At 42.4% G+C, this 16,798-nt stretch overlaps 1 protein-coding gene across 8 annotated transcripts in view; it reads right to left on the minus strand.

Annotated features, from left to right (window-relative positions):
* Positions 1-16,798, minus strand: part of Foxp1 (forkhead box P1) — a 504,713-nt gene that overhangs the window by 225,843 nt on the left and 262,072 nt on the right. For all 8 annotated transcript variants that reach the window (XM_076940180.1, XM_076940181.1, XM_076940173.1 and 5 more), the window contains one exon: positions 9,091-9,278. In XM_076940180.1, the coding sequence (XP_076796295.1) occupies positions 9,091-9,267 (177 nt within the window). In that variant the 5' untranslated portion in view covers positions 9,268-9,278. The remainder of the gene's footprint in view (positions 1-9,090; positions 9,279-16,798) is intronic.

Genomic DNA, 16,798 nt, shown 5'->3' on the forward strand with positions numbered 1-16,798 from the left:
ACACACTTAACAACAGGGATTAAAATACTAAATTCAAGAGAAAACCTGAAAGTTAACAAGAAAAAGAACTGTGCCCTGCATAGTTAGAACTTACACAGTTTCTGCAGAAGCTGCAAGGGCCATCTAGAAGGATTAGAGAGAACCCGGCTTGCATCCAACTTCCCTTACTTTTTCAACTTAAATGTGGTGAGGAGACTTCCATCCCTGGGCAGTTTGATCTGCACCTCTTAAATGAGTTTACCAATAGTGCCAGCTGTTTAATAATTACACACTGTATTTCTCCAGCAAAAGATACACACTATGCGCTCCTCCCCTAACCCCTTGCCACTTTAAAAACAAATTCATTCTAAGACGCTTTTGTCAATATAGAATAAAGACTATCACAGATCCAGCTTAGTTAGTTTTGTTCTCTAAGATAGATAAGCCCCGTTCTGTGATCAATAGGAGCATGGGAGTTTTATCAGCATTCCCCATGTGACTCTTGCAAGAGATTCTAGTAACAGGCCAAGGCTAAAGGCAAAGTACTTGATAATATTAATCAGAATAAACATACACAACCACTGCAGTGACTTTTTGCCATATAAGAGGGCTGGCTTTATTTTTTCCTTCCTTCCTTCCCTCCCTCCTTCCTTCCCTCCCTCTGTCCCTCTATCCCTCCCTCCCTCCCCCCTCCCTCCCTTCCTCCCTCCCTCCCTCCCTCCCTTTCATTCTTTCTTCCCTTCTTTCTCTCTCTTGGACAAAGTCTCAAGTAGCACAGGCTGGCCTAGAACTGAAATTCTCTAGCTGTCTAGCTGAGAATGACTCAAATGACAGGTATGTGCGCTATCCCCAGCTGAGAAGGTAAGGTTACTTTTGTCATCTCAACACCATGCAAACCACCTGAGAAGAGAGTCTCCGTGAGGGGCTCTCTTCCCACCACAGTGTGCCATTGCTGGGCTGTATGCTGAAAAGTATCAGAGAAAGAGAAGGACTGTCCTTTCCTGGTAGGACTTACAAGATGTTAAAGAATTCATGCATGGGGGTGCAGGAGGAACGGGATGGGAGCCATGACAGATCCCCAGTCAAACAGGTCCAAGGGTGGTGGCCCATTATTAAATGCTGGACTAATGGCTGCCAATCTCCTGGGGATTCCTTCCCTGCTAGCTGGACCCTTTCTCAGAGTTTCCACAGGAGTAGGGACTGAGGCCTCTCACAGGTACACTGCCACATGCCTTCCCAGCAGCTTCTTTTGTGGTCCCAGCTTCTCTCCTGACTCCTGCCCAATCCTCTCAGCCTTTGAGCTTGCTCTGCCAGTCCACACACATCGGTCTGCTCCCTGTGTCACCCCCTCCACAGGAGTGGGCAGTAAAGAGCTGAAGAAAAACCATGTACACAAACGAACAAATTCAGTTCTGTAGGCCGAAATGGAAAGATGATAAATACGGGGGAACGACTCTCATCTGAAATGTTTGAGCTCAAAAATCGCTCAGATTTTTGGAAGATTTTACTTTAAAATATCTACAGACTTACTGGTTAAACATTCCTATTTAATTAAAAAAAAAAATGGTCCCCAAACTGAAACATTTTTTAGAATCAAATCAGGCTTTAGTTTTGGATTTCATTTTGGGCTTTCCTGATGCTGCACTTAATTAAGATTTAGAAAGAAATGTCCCTTTCCCCACAAAGGATCCTGTACTGAAAGTGTGGTCCTTATCTAGTCACACTATTATGGAAGGTTCTGGAAACTTTAAGACATAGGGTTTAGGTAGCTGAGGTAGGTCACTGGGGTCATGTCTTCACACTGAGTCTTGTCCTGAGCACCTCTGTTTCCTGACCAGCATAAGATGAGTGGTTCTGCCAGATGTGCCCATCACCCTGGCATCTGTCCCACCATGAGCACAGATACAATGGAGCCAAGGATTCTGGATGGAAATCTTTGAAACCATGAGATAAAATAACTTTCATCCCATCCCAGTATGGTTTCTCTCAGTTGTCTGATCACAGTGACATCTGTTCTCGTAACACAGGACAGCATACTTAGAGAGGGTGAAAAACAACGACACAGGTTCTGCTTCTGTGAATAAAACACGGAGTTTAACAAGGGTCTCTGGAATGTTGTGACACTCTGAAATTACAATAGATTTGACTTTGAAGTCAATGTGATGAAAGAAACTTTGGAACAGGGAGTTCAGACCTCCCCATCAACTTTCTCCACATGACTCTTAAGATCACTCCCACTTATATGGCCATTCTTTCTTGTCATAAAAGCAGTTAGTCACCTTGAGACCCTTTTTATCAGATAATCTATGCACGAGCTAAAAGTACACTAGACTCCATCAGGGTGGCTACATGTTTATGTCATCCAAACTTTCCAATTCAACGGCCATGGCTCTGCTGTCAATAAGCCAGGCAGTTATAACACTGTGATACCGGGTCCCAGGCTTCAGAGGCCAGAGGCCGGATAGCACTGCAGAGCAAACCCCTGATGATAAACTGTCAACAGGTTATTGCTGAAATCCTATCTCCTCAGAATTCAAGGAGAGATTCTTTTGATTAGACAAGCTAGAATGAGGTTATTTTATTTTTTATTAGTTAACATATCAGGGCTTAAAGCTACCGTCTCAGAGCAGCAAAGCTGAGAGCAGACGCGTCACTCCCAATAAGATGATGTCATCTGGAGTTCTGTTCCCATGATCTCTTAACATGTGGGAGGCCCCTCTCTCCTTTAGTCTCCCACGCCATTTTAATTTCCAATGGAGAGAGATTAATGACACACAACTGTTCAGCAATCACAACTTGAAAGAATTTCATATGAGACTTGTAAGTTACATAAATCTTTGAAAACAATATTTTGATGGAAGGCAGGGCTAAATCAACAGAGATGAGAGAGCTAAATTTAGTATTCAGGGTAAAATATGCTTTTTTTTTTTTCTTCCAGAAATAGACACCAGAAGAATTAAGAAAAAGAGGGGGTGAGGGGCTGTTTTTTGTTGTGGCTGGTTTTTCTTTACTTACCAGAATTATCTAAATTCCCATTTCTGCTTTCTTTCAATTTGTTTGCAGGGTTTCACTAACATGGGCATCACTGGTTTTGTACACTTTTCTGCATCAACGTTTGTTTGTTTGTTTGTTTGTTTGTTTGTTTTAACCTGGGCAATGTCTCTGATAAAAGCATATTTCAACAGAGCAAATCCTTTAAAATTAGAATTAGTTTTTCACCTAGCTGCTAAAGAACATGTTAGTTTCTAACTTGTACTGGGTCCCAGTAGGGTACTTGATATTAATAATACTTCTCTCTATACCAGCTTTCTAGAAAGTTCCTTTCTAGGGTGTTGAGGATTTCATCATTTCTTTCCTCCCAACAGTAACAAAAGAGCTGCCCTAGGCAGCTACAATGGGACAGGCCACATTAGTGCGAAAGTAGCAGAATGCCAGAGCTAACCTAGAATGGCACCTCAGTCTCAGGTCCATACTCCTGGATACACTGCGTCTAGGTCACTCTGTGCAAAGCAAAACTAATTATGATAAAGCCCGGAATTTTCACACAGTTCCCTTAAAGAAGGTGGTATGCATGAGGAACCAAGGCATGTGCTTTGCACGTGAAGCAGTCAGCCTCTCTCCTGCTCAGTGCCCTCCGGTAAGCTGAGTAACAGAGACCAATGAAGAACTTTATGCCACCATTTTGAAAGTGAAGAGGTAAACTTTTAAGTACTTGTTTTTTATGCTAAAGACCAAGATCCACTAACTTTACAATACCTTGCAGCATGGACACTTTTGTCCTTTTCTAACCAGCCTTTGGTGTCTATGTGAGTCTCTTGGAGCCCATATGGACACCATAACAGTTAATATTAATTGTTAACTTGATAGAACATATAATCAACTGGGAGACAGATCCATGGGTGTGACTGGGAAGGTACTTAGATTAGACTAATGGGGGTGGAAAGACCCAAATGTGGGAGACACCCCCACATGGCCTAGGGTCCTGGACAGGAAAAAGAAGCTGAACACTGGCATTCATGTCTCTCTGCTTCCTGACTGCAGGTGCAACGTAACCACCTGTGTCTTCACTCCTTCAGGGTAACTTTCCGGCCATGATGGACTATTATGAGCCAGAATAAATCCTTCCCTCCTTAGACTGCTCTTCTAGGTGCTCTGCCATGGCAGTGAAAAAAGTAATTAATATGGTTACCCAGCTCCATGGATGCTCAAACCTCTGGCATGACACGGTAATGGATCTGCATGGACCCTAGCCCCACCCTCTTCTCCCAGACTACAGAGTTATCTCTACATTACTTATGATAACCCAACACAAGGCAAATAGCATATAAGTAGTTTCTAGACCTGTGCTTTGGGACTAAGGACAAGAAAATATAGACATGTTCAGCTCAAAATACCATTTTCCTCCTGAACATCTTACATCTACAGTTGATCTGTTAACAGAACCGTGCCTACAAGGAGCTGACTGTTAATCCCACTGTGTAAGTATCTATGATTCTGCCAGATTCCTCTGGTCATCCATTTTCTAAACCCCTCTGAAAGTATGTCACTACATTATATCCTCGTGCCCTAGAGAGTTTATCTGTTCACTCTGAAAGCTCAGGCTCCTGTGTAACCATCCACACACTCTCTCTTATTTCCACAGCCACACTTGGACCCTCTTACTCTCTCCCTCCCATGATGCTTTGGTAAACCATTCCCTACACACACCCCCACCTCCTTGACAGTCACTGAACATTTTCCCCCTTTGTTTACAATGTTGACTTGCAACATACAGTCTTTCTTTGACCAAAAACTCCAACATTTTAAAACAAATGTCAGAGAAGCTACAAAAAATAAGACCATTGCTTGCTTACTCCGCCTTAAGTAACAAGCTCTCAAGTTGCAAGCATGGAATATCTTTTCTTAAAATGCCTTTCTCACCCATTCTCCTTATATAAAATGATAGCCATACCCCCAAACCACAGCTGCCCCAAAATCACAGCCACCAAAACTCTCTGCTGAGTTGCACACAATAAAATGGCAAGAAGTACCAAAAAATTTACACCCCCCCCCAAAAGAAAGCACCCATCATTTAAAAGGGGGATGTTGTTAAGAAATAGCTGTTTTATTTAACAGCTATTCATTTTTATTGAATAAACATTTTCTGGTATGCATTCTGTTAATTGACCTGCCAGCATATGCTGTATATGGAAAAACTTCTAAACATTATGTTCTATGTAATATGCTTATCTGAAAAAGCTCTCATTTGCAGCAATATGGAAATAAAATCCTGCTTTCAAGAATTCAAGACTTTTCAAATGCATTAATCCACACAGTTTATGAAATTGCTCTGGACATTTTAAAATCTTTCCCTTAAGGAGGGAGGGAATACAACCTTAACAATCAATAATAGTATCTGTTGCTAAGTTCTATAATGGAGCAGGCATTCCCCAACACAGAGCTCAGAGACAGAAATGGGGGCAGGCGTAATAGGAAGTAAAAAGCAGTTATGGTAGAGGGTAAAAGGACTACTCAAGGGCTCCAAGAGAATGTTCAGAAATGCTATCAAATTACATTATTAAAAAACCATTGTAATAGTTCCAGGGCCTGGATATAAATAGAGTTGAAACATTATTGAGACAATATACTTTGTTTTCAGGAGGGAAGACAGGGCACTTGTATGGGGCGGGCTCCTCCAACTAATGGCCGCACCTCTCTTTGGCTGGTAGCTTTCTGAATGATGATGCACTCTCTAGCCTTGCCGAGTGCCTAGCTGATTTGCCTAGAGGGCAGGGGCAGTATTCTGCACAGTGGAGCCACAGTGAACCACAAGGCTGCAGGGCTCCCTGTCTTCAGAGGAGATTCATCTCCCAACAGTTGCTGTCCTTGTGGGACAAGGTTGCCAGACGCTCTGCTTTTTCTTGAGAGTGGATGGAAAAGCAAAGTCCTCCCATTTCTCCAGGCTGTCAACTAGATAATTCTTTAAAACAAATTCTGTGTGGGACTCGACTTGGGCAGCCAATGGAATCTCTATGGTAGTGGCTCTTTGTGGGAGCTGCAGTTTCTGAAAAGGGCACTTGCTGTAATTTGTAAGCACGATTGGCAAGAAGGAGCCCAACACAGCGCTTACTCGGCACCGGCCCGCAGCCCCATGGAATAACACCAAAAGGCTCTGGTGCAAGCAGAATATTCAGAACCATTTCTTGACTCACAGCGTAATTAACTTGCTTTTACACCAGGCAGCTTGAAGCCAGATCCTTGTGTTCCATGGACTTCTGACATATTTTACAGTTCTAACTGCTCCACTGTCCTACATTAATCAAAGCTGTAACCCCTGTTGTCTTTGTACTACGGAATCAGAATGTGCCCCTGGCGAGGAGTGGGGGAAAAGTCAACAGGAATTAAATTTCAGTGCAACTGTTTACTCAACTGTGGCCTGCAGATATTGAAATTTTATCCGTGGTTTTGTGTGACTACCGCAGTAATGAATTCAGCATGGCTGCGACTTTCTCGGTGCTCTCTGCCATTCTCACTCCGAGTAAAAAACCTGCGGGAGAAAAATGACGAAAACCACGCAGGTCTACCAGTGAAACTCACCGTTTCTCCACACGGTTTAATTGTTGCTGTTTTCCGGGCTGCAGAAAAGTTGGGAAGCTTGGGGCCCTGGAATATTTTTGAGCCTGTACTTTTTCTTCTGTCACCTTTCTACACAATCCCATTTCCCCCCAAGCAACCTGTGCATAGGCTTCCCTTATACAGGGACTCAAAGCAGCTGGTGATGTTTTATAAGGCCTAAGAGGGCTCGCCAACCCCAATATAAGTGGGGCTTTAGTCACAATCCTAGACCCAACGGATGCCTTTCTCCCTCAAACATATCAGTGACAAATAGACAGAAAATTGCCATGAAATATTTATTTTCAAGCTTCAAAGTGGAATCAAAAATCAAGTACTTGAACACTGCATGGAAGACCATTTATTTAACCACACGTTCTCTAGGTCTCACGCGCCCAGGTAACTCACTGGTGACTCATTATTTTGGGGGAAAGATGCAACTGAAATGTGCTTCCAGAACTTACTTCTGTGTCACTCACATGTTACTGATGCTATTGTTCTGGAGTAGGGTGGAATTTTGTGTGAGTAGTAGGGGTATTGAATATGTGAACTTTCGTGGTTGGTTAAATACTTTTTTTATTATTTGTTTAAACATTTTTAAATTTACATTTGGATATAAGAGAGGGAGAGGGATTGCAGGGAATCAAACTTGGGTCCTCAGGATTGGTGATCAGCAATTTTACCTGGTGGCTCCTTGGTTAAATATTTCAATATTCTGAATAATTAATTGTCCATCTATCAGGTAAAATTCAAAAGAAGTTAATCTCCCACTAACTTAACTGATGTTCTCTAGGCACAAATGATTTGGGGTGTACATTGCATGGGCCTCATCTCAACCACATCATAAAGAAGTGGCTGATCTTGACTTCCATTTTCTAAGGACATACAAGACAGTATTCTAAAAATACTAACTACTCCTGTAACCATAAACACAGGAGGCTACCACACGGATGTACATTAACACAAGTATTTGCCATTTAGTGCTGTGTTTGCTAACAACGTGAATGGTTTAGAACTTAGCCATCAAATGTTAACTTAAGTGCACAAAATTAATACAGCACAAGTAACATAAATTCTGGCTGATAGGGTGCCCACAGTGGAGGCAGAAATGGCTGGGGTGACAAGAAAAGAGATCAAGTCATACCTCAAAATCCCCATGAACTGACTTGGTCTGTCTGCCAACTTCCCTTTTTTTTTTTTTTTTTTCCTATTCCAGACCTTTCCCTCAACTGGTTCTATGTCCCATGCTGCACCAACCGATATCTAATGGGTTCACAGTCTATTGTGCTATTTTAATACTATAAAATACAAATGTATTTTAATGCATGTCTGGAATTCACCTATTTGGGAGGTGAAGACAAGAAAATCCAGAGTTTGTGGCCGGCTTTAGGTGCGTAGCAATTTCAAAGCTTGTAGCCTAACTACATGAGAAGCTGTCTCAGAGAGAGAAAATACAGCCCCTTAGCAAATGAAGAATTCTTACCCCTAAGAATTTGATTCAAGTTTTAAGAAAGTAGTTTGAAGGATTGTCCTTTTCTTATACAGCATTTCTTAACAATTTCTCTATGGAAAAGTTACCAAATTTCCTCAAGATATTTCATTCCTTTTTTTTTTTTTTCCTCTCAAATACCTGATTACAAATGGTGCCACAAATACATGTAAGATAAATGAATCAAGGACAAAACCTGCCCTGTTATCAGGAGCAAAAACTTGAAATATTTCCTGATCCCACAGGGTGGGAAAGCAAACCCAGTCTTCAGGGAAATGCTATTTACTTTTGAATTTTTACCAACACAATGCCATGTCTTAGGTCACCTGTACCACTGGGAAAAGTTTCAACAGTCACTCCCAAGGACTGGCTTCCACTCTGGGAGGGCAAAGAGGGAAAGAGAATGCCCCAGGCCAAGGACATGTTGAAGACATTCAGATAGGAGATCAGTTAAAAGCAACACTTGAGATTTTAGCCAACACCATGTGATGTCAGACTCCAGGAAACACATGCAAACGCATACAACCTAGTTCCTAGAAGTAGGAAGAAGTCATGTCCCAAACTGATGTCTGTCTTACAGACATGGGCCTGTCATTTAAACAAGTCCACTTACATTTCTATGGGTCTCTATTCTGACTATTCCCTGTACCCAACACACTGTGGTTCCCATTTCTCTTATCTCTTAGCTCTGATTTTCTTTCTTCCTAAGGCTTAAGCTAGCATTTAATTACTGTTTTACTTCTCAACTAAAACATCAACCTTTTTCTTCCCCCAGAGAGTCATTTTAATTGAAGAGTAAGAGTTTAGGTGACATGCTGAGGTCTGGAATTGAGTGGCTCAAGGTCCATTCAACTTCAAGTTTAACAGTCACTGTTCAGAAGGACACTTGCACCTCCTGAGGGTTTCAAAATTCATCTCATCCAGGAGGAACCCTAGATGCCTAAGGATATGCTGCTTACAGCTTATGGAGGTGTCTACAGCACAGATGGTGGCTCAGTTACTGCTCAGCACCCCAACTCCCAGGCAAGTACCTGCTGCTGCTGCTGGACCTGGGCAAGGTCGGCTGCCCCCAGGTCCACCGCTGGTGCCTCTCCGTTGGACCTTGTGTCACGAAGTGCCCCACACTCTAGTAAGTGGTTGCCACCGCTGGACCCGTTCTGGATGGCTGATCCGTTACTTTTTGTCTCAGACCCAGATTCTTGCATCATGACTCAAAAACCTGAGAGGAGGATTTCCAGAAATTGGAGTGGGGGAGTGAAGGAGAGAGAGGTGAGGAGGAGAAGGAGGAGGTGAGGGAGAGAGGAAGGGAGGGAGGGAGGGAGGGAGGGAGGGAGGGAGGGAGAGAGAGAGAGAGAGAGAGAGAGAGAGAGAGAGAGAGCTGTTAAAACACTAGCTGTCCAAAACAAAAGAAAGTTCTGCCATAACATGTTGCCAAACACGTAAGCAGTTCTCATTCTCCTATGCCCCCCTTTTCTCACACGAGTAGACTGGTACTCTACTTTAGGACTAGGGGGCTATCATTTAATCCAAGGGCTAGTATGGTTTCAAATATATAATTTCTTCCCTCTTAGGAAAAATAGAAAGGTTCAGGTGATCCAAGAAGAATTCAGGAGCCAATTTTTCTGATGGCATTCAGATATTTTGCTAAAAAGAAAACACTTGAGGTCATCATACAAGTATAAATTTAAATATAATCAGGTGCAGAAGCTCAGCGACAATGCAATATCCTTAGAGAAGAAATATTCTCCAACCTCACTCTCAAGTGACAAGAGGTCAAGTGACATGACCCATCACAAGACCCTATAAGGAAATCTGTGCTGAGACACTGCAGCCAAACACCAAACACATTTTAAGGATTCTAAACACTTGATACCATCTGGGCAGTTAGAAATTGGTCATTCCTATAAGATAGGCCACTGCTGAAAAGACGGGGGGTGGGGGGCAAAAAGAACTTCCCATTTTTTTAGACACTGAATGAATTCAGACTATAACCATGGTTGGTGAGAAAGTATTCCGTGCAAATGTTTCCCCTGGTGGATGATTGGTCTCCAGGGTAGGAGTAAGGGCTGATGTTTCAGAGTGATCCTTCATACTCTTAATTTTGGGGAGAAGTGCTGCCTAGGCAGACTACAGAGGTCAGAATTTCAAAGTGCTAAATGTGAGGCTTGGGATACAGCTCGGTGGTAGAATGTTTGGCTAATATATATGGGATATTGGGTTCACTCCTTAGTATTGCCAGAAAGTAAACTAATCTAAAAAAATGAAAGCACTAAAATGTCTACTAGGAATATATATATATATATATATATATATATATATATATATATATAAAATAAATACACACACATATATAAATGAAAATAAATAGAGAAAAATCTCCTTTTATGTGTCAGGGTTTTATTTTGTTTTTTGGTGTCCCATCCCAGACTTTTGGAGATAGGATTCTGTTTTTGATAAAGCCCAGGTTAGCCCTGAACTCAAAATCCTTCTGCCTCAACCTCCCAGGTGCTGATCTTACAGGCAAAGACAATACCCAACACTAATTATACTACTTAATTCTTGTTACTCTCTTGAGCACAAAACCCATTAGCTTGGGGAGTCAGTCTAGGTTCCCATCCGGGACAAAACCTATCTACTAATCGGCAGCGCTGAGCCAGACTCCCATCCATCAGGCAGGTGACTCCTGCCTGTTCCATGGCTTTCAATAACAATCATCAGTTCTACTTCATAAAGAAGAAAACTGAAGCTTGGGATGGGGAGAAGGCTCAGTGGGTGAAAGCACTAACTACATAAGCCTGGTTCCTGAGTTCAGGTCCTCAGAGCCAAGTAAGAGCTGGATTCAGTAGTATAAGCATCCATCAGTCAGTAACTGGGATTTGGAGGTAGGGAAATCTTCAGGGGCATAAGTGCCCAGTAGTCTGGCGTGTACAGCAGTGTAGAAACCCTGTCCTAAACAAGGTAAAATGGCTAGGGTTGGCATCTGAGGGTTGTCCTTTGATCTCCAAAGATTCACAGTGGTATGCATGTTCCTCCACCCATGCCCAGCCTCCAAGGCAGGTAAACTTTAAAAAGAAGGTGAGAAAAAGGCCTCATGAGTTAATTTCATGGTGACTGTGCCACAGCTAGCTATGGTGATTACAGGGCAGGAGATGCTCTGTTTTCCTATCGTTCACCTACTGCATGTTTTCTGAAGGCTGAGGAACAGGGTGACAAGCCAAGTTCACAGACTAGGATGTGGAAAGGAAAAATACTAGTCACCAAAGGAAGCAGTCAGTTCAAACATCAAAGCTGAGAAATGCTTAAATAATGAAGACTTTAATGTGAACTCCCAATGCCAGACAAAACAAAAACCATTGCATTCAAATCACCCTCACGTCGAAGGACCACCTCTTTCTTTCTTTCCCACTGCACTAGATACACAACCACATGGAAACTGAAGCACTCGGGACACCCTTGGAGGAGGCGGTACCTCTGTTAACGACTAACAGAAGTCTGTTCTCTGCAACTTGCCTGAAAACCAAACAGAAGAAGAATGTCCATTTAAAGATTCCCATTTCATCAGCCTCCAGTCCACAATCAACTGCAACTACAAGGCAGACTACAAGAACCCGAAGGCAGACTTTTTAGTCAATTCTGGAGTTTATCAAGAACAGCCTTTGGTGTTAACAGGTATAGACAATATGAACAGCAACAGAGGGTCTTCTTATGTCTTTGGACCAGATCTTCTAGTAATTACTCTCCTTTAGAAACCGCCTGTGTCTCCTTCCCTCCCACCATGGAAAGAATCTATCAAAACAGAACAGAACAAAACAAACCCCAAGAAAACAAAACACCACCCCAGAAAGATACAAAAGAGTCAACAAGAGACCAGTAACATGAAAATATTTCCTTATCTTTAAGCCTAGGAGCTTTTCTTAGTGCCTTACTTTCTATACCGTGCGCTGGCCCATTTGTGTATTTGGGCACATAAGAGAAAACATTTCTGGCTGGAGGTAGCTCAGTGGTACAGCAGGCAACTTGCAGGCAAATAAATAAATAAATAAATAAATAAATAAAACCAAAAACCCTAAGTCAGTACTAACCCCAGTACTAAGTCAGTACTAACCCTAGTACTGCACAGTGACCAAGGGGATAGACAGGTTATCTCAGGGTAGTCAGCAATAGAATTCACTTTATTATTAGTTAGAAAAAAAAATACCTAAATAAAACAGATGTTTTTCACCTTCTGGAAAGTCTACCTATACCAAAGAGTAGATTCACAGGATAGAAAAATTCCTTAAAAAAAAAAAAAGATATATTTTTATTTTTTAAAGATTTAAAGAATGTTTTGCGTGTGTGTGTGTGTGTGTGTGTGTGTGTATGTAGATGTCTTCCATGTGTGTGCCTGGTGTCCAAGAAGGAGGTCAGAAGAGGGCTGTAGAAAATTTTCTAATGTGTAGGTAAAACCTCCTAGAACTCAAGTTTGGATGGTTGGTCACTACATGCATGCTGGGAACTGAACCCAGGGCTTCTGGAAGAGTAGCTAGTACCCCTAAGTCCTGAGCCATCTCTTTGCAAATGGCCTTTATGAGCACTCCTCACCTGCCCTCAGACAGGAGCTCACACAATCATATATTCTGTCTTTATGGAACAGAGCGAGCTGTGCAAGTGCTGCCTTCAAACCATGTGATCTCAGGGATCTGCAACCAGAGAACAGGTGTCTAAAAGTTTCCCTGTTTTAGTTTCCTAAGTTGACACCATCATGGTAGGCGAAGTAAGAACCACCTCTGATGCAGTTGGAAAAGAAGCAGCTCCTTTGCTCTGTGCAGCTCCAAAACAGGCTGCTAAGTTCTCCAGGACAAGTTAGGCAGGCCTGCAGCCAAGGAACTTGGCTCGTGAGTTTGGTTTGTGAGAGTACAGGGTTTGGGACTAAAACCGCATAAAGGATTATTTTGGTCTAAGGATGTCCTCAGCCAAGTGCTAACTAGCATACATGGGCTGGAGGACTTTTAATTTTCTAAAAAGTATAACATCAGTTGGAGGCTCTGTGAAATGGCCATGGAGAAAATGAAAGATTGGGTGTCTAAGTATCTCTGACACTGTCTGGGCCATGAGTGTTTCTATCAAACATCCCAGGCCATTTAATAAACTTTTATATCTCCATATAAAACCCTCTGATACATTTAAATCTCAAACATCCGAGTCTCCAGGAGGGAGATAAATGGTATTCCCATTTCAGAGACAAGAAAACTACTGTTCCTTTAATTAGGAGACAGATATAGCCATATAGCCTCTTCATTTTGGACATGACCAAGACTTCCTCCATCACAGAGGCCCTGGCTAAGTGACAAATGAGTACATTGACCAGGAGAAACTGAATTTCAGCAAAGGCAAAAGGGTGGCAGGTGGAAAAGGGATGGTCCAAAAATACAGAGGGAAAGGCCAGCAATGTTTTAAGAAGCAACTCTGTCTTTTCCTATTGACTTCACACTGTGTCAGTGGGAAGCAAACTCAGGGCTGGGGTGAAGCATGACCTTCTCTGCCATGGAGCTCCGCCTTCTCTTTTCTTAGAGGGGGGCTTGGTCCCAAGGTCTTAGATTGTTCACCCTCTGCTCCTCCTCTCTGGGACTCCTGCTTGCACCAAAGAATCACCTTCCACCTCTATGAACTGCATGTTTTGTTAAGGAATCTGTGGTGCTTAAATTTGAGGAGCTCATCTCTGGAGGCCTCAGCCACCACTTACCCAAGCCTTTCCCCAGTTTCCCCTGAAGTCTTCTGCACAGGACCATGACCTGCACAAACATGATTACCCATACACTGCAACCCTACAGGACTGACACTCCAGGCTGTCAGGACATATGAAAGCCCAGACCATACTCTTGCCACCTTGCTTGGAAATATGATAGAGATACTAATTTCAAAGGCTCACTTTTTTTGTTTGTTTGTCTGTTTGTTTTAGGGGACTTTAAAAAATAAGGAGAACTGGGTCTCACATGCTTATTTATTGTTGTTGCCAACAGAGCTCCTCTGTGGAAACCTTCTGGAAAATTCATAATGTCCAAGCCAACATATTTATAGTAAATTAAAACACAGCTTTATTATTATGATTATTTCCTTGGTTACAGTGTTGTTGCTGAAAATTTAGAAAAAAAATAAAGCCCTTGTTATCACGCTTGTGAAAGATTTTAAGCTAACAAAAAGTTCGGTCTTGATTCCAGGGCAGTTAATTAAGGTTGACCAAGTCAGGCAGAAGTAAATTAACTTGGCTGATCAATTATTTATATGAAGCAGAATAAATGCCCTTAAAGAACTTGGTCTGTTCACAAAGGGATGTGTAAATTAAACCAAACAGAGTTTTGTAGACTATGTCTCCACTGCTGGGGAGAAGTGAGGTTAAGGGCAATGCAACTTCCAGGACAGTGAGCAGAGGAACTATGTGTCCAGTGAGCAGAGGAAATATGTATCCAGTGAGCAGAGGAACTACGTATCCCCAACCCTAGCTGTGTGAAAGGACCACCCCTTCCTCACTCACATCCTATGCAAAGAAGGAAGGGATGGAGCCTGTAATGTTGAAGAGAAAACAAAAGCTAGGGACAGAGAAGGGAAGAAGGGAGGAAGGAGGGAGAGAGAGAGGGAGAAAGGGAAGAAGAAAGGGAGGGAGGGACTAAGAGTGTTAAAATTCCAGAAACAGTAAACATGTGTCTCTTGCTTTCTCATTTCTCACTTAACACTTTAGAGTTAGCAAAGTAAGAAGACAGTGCATTAACTTTGGACTTTTTAATTACAAAATCCTTCAAAATCTTGAATCCATCATCCAGAGAAAAGAATGCCAACACACTGTCTAAAGTACGATTTAAAAATAAAAAAGAGTGTGTGTTGCTTTCAGGGTCTCACTGAACAAACGAACTGGTTCCTGTACAATGCACACAAAGTTTACATGGTAACAGAAGACAAACAAAGGAGTTTCAAGGAGCAAGGTGCAGTTACATGGTGGGGTGGCTTAGGACATCAAATAAGCCCCACCCTGTAACCACTCATGAGTTGCTCCCTTGCAAAAAAGAGGCAATGGAACAGCTCAGATGAAAGCCAGGGCCCCTCAGTGGAGGCCTTGTGGCCTGGGGGTGCCACAGGGCCCATCATAAGGCATGGCACCGACTTGGTGACACTGGAGCAGACAGCAGTGAGATCAGGAAGTGGGCAGCAGTAAGGGCCATATTCAGGGGTTAGGAAGCAAGACAGGAGAGTCATGGCAGCAGCTGTTCACACAATATGAAGTCCCTCTCTAGAAATAGAAAAAGTAAAATACAGTAAAAAAAAAAAAAAAAAAAAAAAAAAAAAAAAAAAAAAAAAAAAGTGGCTGAGGGGGACAAGCCAAACACAAGGAAGACTGGATGACAACAGCTCTTCTGAGATGACTCTGACGAGCCATGAATGAACCCTTCAGATAACAATCTTTGTCTGTCCACAGCTCCCATTGGTCCTATCTCATGGTGAGACAGACCACCCAAGCTCAAGTCCAGGAAGTGAAGTCTGGTTGCTGAAGACACTACCTTCCAATACCAAATTTTCATAATTATAACAGAAAGGCGTAAATTTTCTAATGCATGGCAGTTCAAAAAGTAATCAAGGGACTGAGCCGCAGGGCTATTTTAATGTATGCAAAGCTAGTGACCCACAGTAAATGGGAGGCAGGCTACAATGAATGCAGAGTAATGCACACGTACTAAACTCCAGGTCTGATGAGGGACGGCTAAAATTAACACCCAATTAATTTCCGAATTGACAAACAAATGAAACCCATAAATCTACTTTCTCATTAATTTTCTTGTGGTATAATTTAAAGCAGTAATATGAGGGCAAAAACTGAGCATTATCCATCATAAATATCAAAAGATAGCACGGTAACACCGTAAATTATGCATATTACCTGTTGTTAAAAATGATTTATGTATTATCAACTTTATCATGTACTGTAGGGGTCTCCATCTATCTTGTGAAAATCTGAGATTTTGGTAAAAGCTGTCAAACACATGCCCAAAACAAAAATAAAACAAATGTGACTTCTTGTTGAGGGCGGAACAGGCAAAGCCGGGATCATCATCGGCCACCCTGAAGTGATGCAGGAGCTCTCCAAGGGCAAGGAGAGCTGGTCCATGATGGGAGCCGGCACACAGTGGACAAGTCTCCATAGCCAAGTGGGGGACACTCAAGATCTTGAGACTAAGAATACTAGCTGTAGCTCACAAAATGGTCGTGGTGATTTGGTGATTCCCCTACTTCCTATGCTTCAGAGGAGGAAAAAAAGAATTAATAGAAACCAGCTTGTGCTTATCAACTGGATCAATTTATATTTATTAATTAAATGGTGGGAGGGATGGCTCCAACTAAGATGTTTCTATTTTGGAGTAGAAAGATGGCTCAGTTAATAAACTGCCTGCCTTGTAAGCAGTATCTGAGTTCAGTCTCAAGAATCCACAATGAAGCTTGGTGTGGAAGCACACACTTGTATTCCCAGTGCTGGGGAGACGAAGGCAGGCAGATCCCTGGGGCTTAGCCAGCCAATTAGTGAGACCTCTAGGAAATGTGAGCCTCTGTCTTAAACCTAGATGGACAGTGTTCCTGAGAAGCTGTCTTCTGGGCTCTCACACTGGTACCCATAGAAGTCTGTGTGTGTGTGTGTGTGTGTGTGTGTGTGTGTGTGTGTGTGCGCGCGCCTTTCTCCTTCCCTCCTGATTCATTAAAAAAAACAACAACAACTTT

Source organism: Arvicanthis niloticus, chromosome 9 (genome assembly GCF_011762505.2).
Source record: "Arvicanthis niloticus isolate mArvNil1 chromosome 9, mArvNil1.pat.X, whole genome shotgun sequence".
Classification (NCBI taxonomy): domain Eukaryota; kingdom Metazoa; phylum Chordata; class Mammalia; order Rodentia; family Muridae; genus Arvicanthis; species Arvicanthis niloticus.